General features: G+C 50.4%; 1 protein-coding gene across 1 annotated transcript; it reads left to right on the forward strand.

Moving 5' to 3' along the window:
- Positions 1-4,711: 4,711 nt before the first annotated feature.
- AQP2 (aquaporin 2) lies at positions 4,712-9,254 on the forward strand (the record flags this gene model as incomplete). The annotated part of the gene is made up of 4 exons (XM_082332419.1): positions 4,712-5,077; positions 7,190-7,354; positions 8,190-8,270; positions 9,039-9,254. The coding sequence occupies 4 exons, from the start codon at positions 4,712-4,714 to the stop codon at positions 9,252-9,254; spliced, it is 828 nt and encodes a 275-aa protein (XP_082188545.1).
- Between the last annotated feature and the right edge of the window lie 851 nt (positions 9,255-10,105).

The following is a 10,105-nucleotide window of genomic DNA, read 5'->3' on the forward strand; positions in this document are numbered from 1 at the left end:
CTGGTAAGGCCACCGGGTCTATCTCACGTCGAAATCTGCTGGCTGTGTGGATATCCTGGTGTCTGGCTTTGTTTCACAGATTTGGGGAAAAAAAGCATTAATTATTTTCCTATAAATGTTTATGCAAAATATGTCGTGCTCTGGCCTTGAACTTCACCACTCAAACAAGGGAATAACACTCTCCTTTCTTCACCCCTTAAGGCATGAGTAAATGGAAGTCATCACCTAACTCAGCCCTGTCTCTGACCTTGTAGTGTGTTGGGATTGGCCGTATCCTGTCTTATTAAAGTCTCTTTGCAGGGGCAGAAACCACGGTTTCTCCCTCTCCCTGGTTCTGAACATTCTGGGTCTCGTTAACATGTTGTTAGCAAAAGAAAAATTGTCTTTTCCTGCAAATCATGGGAGGAAAGAGTTAAATCCCTGCCTAGGTGCTGTAGAGGCCAGATCATGCTGGGGTGGAAGGCTTCATGGTCTTCACGGATGTCAGGGCTTTATACAGCCTGCAGAAATGTGTGCTGATCCTCATGTGATCCGTAGCCCAGCTCCACCAACGCCAGAGTCTCACGGTCTACCTTGACTAAGACCCTAGGCAAACATTCAGGACTGAACTTGCAAGTCCTTGAGATGGGATAAAAAAATAAAATGAAGCCTTCTCCTAACACCAGGCCCAGTTCCTGGCCTGTGCTCAAGCTCAATTCATTGAAGTCAGTGAAGGAAATCAGGGCTGCATTAATCCTTCTGCTTCAATTAAAACAAGAACAATAAACAGAGCAAGAGCCAGCAGAAGTTTTGCATGAATAGGGATTTAGGATTTGGCCTGAAATGCCGGAAAAGGTGTTGATTTTTTTCCATTTTGCTCCTCTGGGCGAATGTCCTTTTGATGTAATATGACAATGGGAGAATATAATTTTTCCTGATGGTCACCTCGCTTTGGGGAGTACAGACATTATCTTCTGCTCGTCTGTTCTCCAGCCGGGAGTGGGAGCGAGGTAACGCTTTCCTGGTACATTTATGAAATGCAGTTGAAAACCTGCCTTGGCTTGCATTGCAGCAAGAGCGGTGCTGCCGCGTCCCATCGCGAAACAGCCTAGAGCTAAAAGGGGTCTTAATCCACTCCCTCGATGCTTTGCAGCTCACTGGGAGCAGGCGTCTCTGTACACCCCATCCTGCAATGGGCAGCAGGAGCCTAACAGTGAACAAACTCAGCCTAGAGGAAGGTGAGGGACCTGTGTTTGGGCCTTTCCCTGCCAGCGGGACCCCTACCCCCAGACCCGCCTGGGTGGGTAGGGCCCACGAGGGTCAGGACGTTCAGGGTGGAAAGGTCCCTGGAGCCAAACCAATGCTGCAGGTGCTCCAGTTTGCAGGTGAAAAGCTAGCTGAGGCGTTTCTGCCCCTGCTGATCCCAAGGCAAACATGTCCATACCCTCATCCCCCTCTGCTCCGCTTCCCCAAGTGTCCTGGCAGCCCATGGCTGCCATTCCCTGCGCTCCACTGGGGGCCGTGGATGGGGCCAAATGCACCGGCACATCCATTTATCCAGGCAGCAAGCAGAAAACCTCAACTGAGAAACAAAAGATTAGTCACAATGCTAGAATTAAGATTTTTTTTTCTTCTTATCCTTTGGCTTCTTTTAAAGGCTTCCCCTAGAGAACTCTTAGAGGTAGCATTTTCAGTTTTACACCTCCTTTCTTGGAAAGAAAACATCTATTTCAACAAACAGCAGAACCAATAATAGCTGGGTTTGTGTAAAGTTTTCTCCCAAGGCTTAGTCCTCCTGTGGATTCTCCGGTGTCTGATAAAAAGGGCGTTTGCTGCCATGGGAAGCATGGGTGCAGGTCGTCCGTTCAGCTGTCGGAGAGGAGGGGGAGATGTCTGCAGGCGCTCTCTATTCACAGAAAAGAGCAAAAAACGGAGCTTCCAGCGAGGCCTGGGCAGCACACACACCTCCTGCGACGGATCGGATCCAAGCAGGAAAAATCACTGTTGTTTATGCAATAAATCTTTTATTCTCTGTGGCTCGGAGGTATTTCAGATGGAATGGAGATACCTTAAAGATGTTTATACTTTCCTGAAAGCCAGGGAAGCAAAGATATCTGAGCCATCTAAGTCACTCAAGAAGCAAGTTGTTGTGCAAGCACAGTTCCCTTGCTTGCAAAATGTTCTTCAGAAATGCATTACCAGGCCATTTTCTGCCATCAGGAGGAAACACGTTGTATCAACCCTCTGCAGACGCCAACACGCTCTTAATCGGCATTTGCATGGAGAGAGCTGATAACGCCATTGCACTCCGAGGGCTGTGGATTAAAAGGTAAAATAATGCACTTTCCCATCTCAGACGGCTTCGCCACAGGGCTGCCGTGCCCTTTGCGGCTCCCAGAGCTGCAGCACGCTTGGTGCTTGTCCACACGGCAGCACGGCGCTGTCCCAGAGCTGCAGCACTTGTCCACACGGCTTCGTGCCGTGGATCCCCTCTCTGGAAAACTAGAAGGGTTACCGTCACCGCAGTGCTAGAGGTCTCTGGGTGAACGCTGGGATGCGGTGTTATTCTTGCTGGAAAGCAGCATCTCGCAGCAATAGTTTGCTCAGCCCCCCAGGAAGGATCACGATAGCAGAGCTCCCTTTCAGCAAGACGGCTCGTGATGCAACACCAATCCTTTCGTCGCGGTACGTAGCAGAAATCCACCGTCCATCGCACAAACATCTCCAAACACGGCAGAAACGAGAGCTGCGATGAACTTGCGCAGTGCCAGATAGAAGTGAGGACCATTAGGCTGTCTTAGATTTTTAAGTTGCTCAGAGCTAATCCTGCTTACTTCTCTCTCCTTTTAATTAGTCTTCATTAAGCACTGATACATCACACCTTACTCGCCGTGAATAACTATTAATCAAATAGGGTATCAGCTCCAGTTAATTGCCCGTATTAGTCCTCTGTCATTCCCTGCACTAATAACAGCCTGCATTCGTAATCAATCCCTGACATAACTAGTTCTTGAGTAATGCTAAGCTCGCAAATCTGTACCAGGTAGGCAGGAGCAAGAGCCTACAGACTGGATGTGACCATGTCTCATGGCTCAGCAACACCCCAAATATATTTAGCCTCACAACCTGTTTTGTGAGATTGGCGTCGTTGTTGGAAAACCAGAGGCTAGAGCGATGCCGCGACGGGCCCAAGTCCCTGAGGAAGGCCAAGAGAAGGATTTTCAAAGGGAAAAGTTGGATACAAGTCTTCCAGGCTCCAGACTCGCTCACGGACTGGACTTGTTCTCCCCACAGTCTGTCCCTTCTGAAGACCAATGTCCCCATAAGCATCTTTTTTAAAGAGAGGACAACAGAATGGAATAGAAGCAGAATAGTTCCGTTGGAAGGGACCTACAATGATCGTCTAGTCCAACTGACGAGTATTGTTACCCACCTTTTGTGGAGGAAAGAACAGGCCTTCACATGTCCTTATGGGTCCCTTCCAACTTGAGATATTCCATGATTCTATGACGTAATTTGAGCAATATGGAATATTTTGCGTCAACCTTTCACATCAGTTCGGTGGCACTTGCATGGTTCCTCTAGAAGGGAAAAATATTGGGTTTCTCATACAGCGGCGGCCTTTGTCAGAGCCGAAAAATGGACTCTCGGTTCTGCTTCTCTGCATCCCTCTAAAATAAAACAGTCCTTTCGACTCCAGCTCTACCCTGGGGGAGCGCTCCTCCCATCTCACTGTGCTTTAGAATAACTACAGAGTCTGCTAACAAGGGGAAAAAAAGAAACGAGTGCTATCTTTCTAGCAAACCCACCAACCCCGATGACATAAGGAGCAAAAGTCTTTACAGAGGTCACCCAGGAATGGGCAACTGTGCCCTAAGCAATGGAAGAAAAAGGAAAATGGACTTGTTGGGCAATTAGTAGGTGGTTTGATGCGAAGAACCATGCTCCAGAGAGGAAAATATGATTCCTCTTTTGGGAATTAACATCAAGAAGTAAAAAGACATTTCTGAAGAGCTGAATTGGCCAAAATCCCCGTAATTAGAGCACAGCCAGTACTCCAGCTGTGCATGTCATTTTTTCACACTAGAATTTCTTTCTTGACAGTCATTTCTTGGGGCTGGTTCCCATTTTTCTGGGTAGGAAATCTGTGCCCAGGCTGTAAAATTCTGGTACTCTGAGGAATCGAGTTGTAATAAGTCACTTGGAGTTTTGTGCCTCTGAGAGACTCTTTTGCATTCAGTTTTGCCTGGATATTTAATCACAGTTTTTCAACACAACCCCACCTCAGCTCCATCTCTAGCTCTACAGAACCCCCCTTGCTTGCTCTCCTCTCCACGCCGCAGGTGGTAGAGCTTGGAGAAGAGAGGAGCAACAAGATCCTCTGGGGTTAGGACCCCTAGTAAGAAAGCACAGGAGAAAGGGAACAGAGTTTCATGGCATTGCTCAAGGCTGATTTACGACCTCCCAAGGGTGGCGAACGCTGCATTCCCCAGCTTTAATAGAGGGGGCAGGGTCTGATGTTCCCTCAGCTGGAACACAAATGAAAAAAAGCATCGGGTTTCCTAGGACCACAATCCCACCTCCTTCAGCAGGTGATCCTTCGGCCCCCCGCATCCGTATATATATACGTTGTCCCCCTGCCATCCTCTATGGACACAGCAGCCGCGGTAGCAATTGCCTGAAGACACCACGGGCAGGGTCAGTCCTTGCAGCCTCCAGCAGCCGCCACTCCATGATGTGGGAACTGCGATCCGTAGCCTTCACCCGGGCTGTCTTTGCAGAATTTCTGGCGACTTTGGTCTTCATCCTCTTTGGCCTGGGCTCTGCTCTGAACTGGCCCTCAGCTTCCTCCCCGAGCATCCTTCAAATCGCGCTGGCTTTTGGCTTGGCCATCAGCACGCTGGTCCAAGCCCTGGGGCACATCAGTGGAGCCCACATCAACCCGGCAGTGACGGTGGCTTGCCTCATCGGCTCCCAAGTCTCCTTCCTCCGTGCGGTCTTCTACGTGGTGGCCCAGCTCCTGGGGGCTGTCGTGGGGGCTGCCATCTTACATGAGATCACCCCTGCAGACTCCCGGGAAGGCTTGGCCATCAACAAGGTAAGACTTCAGCCCATGGATGGGCTTGGAAGGGAGCAGGAAAGACTGGGCAGGGCTTTTGGGAAGGCTGAGGGATGTTGAGAAGGGTTTTGTGGCCAGCAAGGACCCCCCTTTATTTAGTGTTGGGTAGGAAGCTGCAGCCCAGCACCACGAGCTTGCTGCACCAACTCTTCCAGGAGCAGGGACGAAGGCAGGAGTCCAGGCTGCCTCCTCTGCTTTTTAGGACTAAAAACAGAGATACAGAGGTATGATCCAGCTGGCCACATAGACACCTCCCTTAGAAGATAAAGCCATCATCGTCTCAGTTTTATCTAGGGCTGTATTGTGGAGGAGCTGGATTCGGAGGAGACCCAGGTGTTTAGGGAAGGACACCACCAAAACCATCACCTCTCCATTCCTCTTGCCCCAAGCTTGTCCCACTTTCCAGTCTTGGTGTGGGTCTGGGCAGCCTTTTCTCCCCTCTGCGCTACGCCATGCTGCTGTGCCGGATTCCCAGCAATGGGGATGTTGCGCCAGGGTAAGGGGGTTTTTTGGGGTCTAAATCCCAGCTTTTCATTAGATAGCACTGCTTGTTAAGTTGCTTCCCATCGTGAAGGGATGGCCACACCAGATCCAGCTGGTTCATCCCAATGCCCAACACACGCAGGTGCCTGGGCAGTGCCACTGTGCGGTGCCAGAAGCAGCGCAAGGATCCCAGGCTGGTTTCAGACATGCAGAGAAAAAAGAAAACTGGGGAAGCTTAGGAAGCTACGAGGGGACTCCCCAATGGTATCCCAGCCTCCAACATCCCCTTCCCCACCCATGCACATAGTAAAAAGAGGGAAAAAAAATGAAAAATTCACAGGGTTCAGTGTTCCCTCTCTTTTCTCCATGCCCCACTGCTCCTCTTCAGATGGATACAGGCATCTGAAGCCATCTCCAGCCCCTGCTGGGACCAGCATCACCCAAACCCAAGCCGAGCAGCGAGGGAGGAGGCATGTTTTAGGAAGCGGCACAAGGAAATGCCCTTTCTTGCGGCAGAGAGGCACTGCCAGGACCCAGCTTCGCTGCCAAAGAGATTAAGAGAGTTGAAAAAAGGATTGCAGATTAATCTGAACAAGACTATTTACAATTGTAATAGCTGAGGTTTAATAAACCCAACAAACCAAGTAAGAGTTTTAAGAGAGACTTTCAAAACGCCCAGCTCTGTTGTTTTACAGCTTATACCACCTAAAAGAGGGAGTAGGGATTTTGATATCTTTTTCCGCCATGGGCTGTTCATTTTGTAGCTGCCTGCACAAATTACCCTTAAAAAAAAAAACGGGGGGGAGGGGGGAATATCAGAAAGAGGAGAGCAAGCAAGATCTGTCTCTGGATCTTGGCCAGGAGGGCAATTGCTGCCTTCGTGGTGTCACCAAGCGACGTGATCTCAGGATCAACATTTGGGAGGGCGCGTGGTGTCCAAAGCAGGATTGACGCGGGGAAAGAAAGGGCAGAGGTGTGCCAGGATGGGCTGAGGGAAGCAACAGCGATGGGAGACGGCAGGCAAGCGGGACTGCCAGCTGCAGACCTGGCTGGCGGCGCTGCCAGATCCATCCAGATCTGGATGAAAAACCACCAAGAAGTAATAAAGTGTCAGAAAGCAGAGTTGGAGGAGAGGGGGTGCAACCAGGCACAGCCTCAGCTCAAATCTGCCAAATTCTTTCTGTCAAAAAAGTGTGGGAAGGGGGAAGGGAATTTTTTTTTTTAATGCCAAAATATTTCTTTTTGACATTTTCAAAATACAATTTGTAAACTTTTCCAAAAGGCATTTTGCAAACTTTTCCAAAAGGCATTTTGCATTTTAAGTATGAGGAAAATAAAAAAAAATATCTCTGGGGAGGGGGAAAAGAGTGGAAAAAAATACCCAAAGAAATGCAACTAAAACCTTTCCTGCTGTGTCAACAAATGTTACCCATTGACCCACTTTTCCTTTTACCTGGGAAATTTTTCCTCCTCTTCATATTGGTGTCAAAAATCTCACCTATTTCCTAGGTCCGTTTGGGTTCTCCTCGCTTTGGGTTCCCCCTCCACATTCCAACCCTGTCCCCAGCCTTCCCCATCCCTGAGACACAGCTTTTTCTCCCCTTCCAGCTGCACAACGAGACGACGACGGGGCAGGCGGTGACCGTCGAGCTCTTCCTCACCTTCCAGCTGGTCCTGTGCATCTTTGCTTCTACCGACGAACGCCGGGAGGACAACCTGGGCTCTCCTGCCCTGTCCATCGGCCTTTCTGTTGCTGTGGGGCATCTCCTTGGGGTGGGTAGAATGGGCTAAAGCACAGTGATTTTTAGGTTGTGTTTGTGCCCAAAGCCTGCTCGGCTGCATGCTCCGGGGTGGATGGGGGATTTGTAACTCCTGGTGCCCATGGCTTTCCAGCGGGTAGAAGAGAAAAATCCCACCAAAGCCATAAAAATGCCATAGCCTGAGCTTGGCTTTTATTGGACATGAAAAAACTTAACCTGCTGGGTTCTGCTGCTCCTTGGGTCCTGTAGGGAGCTCCCAGAGATCAGTGGGGTCTTCTGTCCTAGAGTGAGTGTGTCAGCAACGGAGGCACTCAGGACCATGGGAAGTCCCACTCAGGACTGGGAAGTATTTGGGATGGACACCCAGGGAAATCCCTCCTGGATGACAGACCAAAGCAGCCGCCGACACTCCCAGCCTCTCAGTGCATGCATTAAAACAGCAATGTTTCCACCACATCTTCCATCCTTAGTGATCTGCAATCCCATGTGTCTATGGCACTATTCTTCTGCCATCCTCAGTGGCAAGGAGTAGCAATTTGCTCCAAGAATAGGCACGGCAGGAGCTTGCCCCCGCAGCCCTGGGCACGCTGCAGGGCACCTCACCCAGCCTGCAGCCGAGTTGCACCATGCACAGGACACACGTGCTCGCACAGAAGATGCGCAAATACAGACAACTCACCCATGTTGACTCAGGTGCTGGAAGGTGCTAGCATTCCTTTTCCTGCAGCAGGCATGCTGGAGGGTGAAACATCAGCTCAGTGAATGAATCATGCTAATAACACACCAGGATTTTTTAAAAAATGTGCTAAAAAGGCTTAACGCTAACAACGTGTGGTGTTTCTTGGCAGATCCGTTACACCGGCTGCTCCATGAATCCAGCCCGATCTTTCGCCCCTGCTGTGATAGTCGGAGACTTCAGTGACCACTGGGTAAGAAGTCAAGGTCTATGTGTTGTTTTGGTGGGATGAGCCCCCCCAAATTACCAGTATTCCTAGAAACCATGCCAGCTCCCAGCTGGAGGAGAGATGTAGAGATTAACAAAAAGAGGTGGGGCTGCTGGGTGCTTAATTAGCTGATCTAAGCAGGGTGCATTGCGACAGGAAGAGGGAGTGTGGTTTGTTGACCGTGACTTAGCAAAAGAAGCAAAATCAATGGAGGGGGGAGGTCTCCTTGCCAGTCCTGGGGACCTTTCCTGGTTCCAGTGGGATCTGAGCACACATTTTCTACCGGCTCCTTTGGGAACACTCCCAGGCGTTTCCATCTGCAAAGAGTATGTTCGGAGCCAGAGCTGTGGTGGTTCAGGTTGATGTGCTGAGAGGTGTCCAGCCCAAGCTGGCAGCCTCCTCCTTTCTGTAGTAATGTCTAAATAGGTAGGAAGACACTTCTCCAGAGGAACCCAAATCATCAAGCATGTTCATGATAGACCTGTCATTAATGAAGATGACGCAGCTCTCAACAGAGGAGGAAAGACAGAAGAGGATGGTTAGGTATATTCAGGCACAACAGCAACGGATGGGAGTTCAGGTCAACAGTGATGGCCAAAGCAGAGCTGGCTTCTGCATTTTGCTCCCGATGCACGCAGGGTAGGAAGGAACATAAGCCCCCTGCAATGGTCTTCAGAGACCCTGGTTCCTCTCCGTCCTCCAAACTCAGGCTGGTTTTTGCTCACCCGATTCTTCTCTTTCCCTTTCCCCCAGGTCTTCTGGGTGGGCCCCCTGCTTGGGGCAGCAGCAGCCTCCATCATCTACAATTACATCCTCTTCCCGCAAGCCAAAACCTTCTCGGAGAGACTCGCCATCTTCAAAGGCTTCGAGCCGGAGGAGGACTGGGCAGAGCGCGAGGTCCGGCGGCGGCAGTCAGTGGAGCTTCACTCCCCACAGACCCTGCCAAGGGGGATGTCTGAGAAGGTGTAGCCAAGCCTCCCCCCAGGCCGAGAGAGGAGCTGGGGAAAATTTTGGCACCCATTTTAGAGACGGTGCTTGTTCAGATGAGCGTTTCACCTCTCCCCTCTCTCCCTTCATTTTTGCTGCGGGACTAAAGCTGACTCATCTCCTGGGGAGATGCACTGTGACGGCCCAATCCACCTTCTGTCGCCCAGCTCTCCCCGTGGCTGATGGTTTTCTGATGCTGGGGGAAAATGCCATGAAATCAAAACCACCAGTGCAGAAACAGGAATGAGGACGCTGGGATCCTACCCTGGGCCGGCTCCTTCCACATCCCCCTTGCAGAAGTTAGCGCTTGGTGGAGTTTGTTGCCCTTCACGAAGAGCTCCGAGGCGCTGCGGAGAGTTGTTATTACAGCCATTTGCTGGGTGTGGAGGTTGCCACCCGATGCCTCATTGCTGTTGAACTCTGCTCACCTGTCTCCCATTTCTGCTCACTGCCCGGCTGTTTGCGCGCACACACACACACACACACACACACAGGAGCGCTCACTCCGGGCCACAGGTATCTCACAAACTGAAAGTTTTGCTGCTGCCACTTACAACCACCCATGGGATGCAGATGTCCTTCGATCACACGGAGGCTTTCCTGAGAAGATGGGACTGGAAGCATGTCCTTGAGTCCCTGCTGACCCCATTGGGGAGCTCTTGCAACTGCTTTTTCCTGTGACAATAAGAAACCTCCTGATTTTCAGCCCAAATTAATCCACGGCTCATTTGTTCTTGGACCAGTGTTGTCCTTTAGCTTCGATGCTTCATCTCTCTCCCTGGTTTTTGCTTTCTTTCCTCTGTTCCTGTTCCACTCTGATTATCAGGTGAGTA

The sequence above is a fragment of the Platalea leucorodia genome (assembly GCF_965183815.1).
Source record: "Platalea leucorodia genome assembly, chromosome: 23".
NCBI classification, from domain to species: domain Eukaryota; kingdom Metazoa; phylum Chordata; class Aves; order Pelecaniformes; family Threskiornithidae; genus Platalea; species Platalea leucorodia.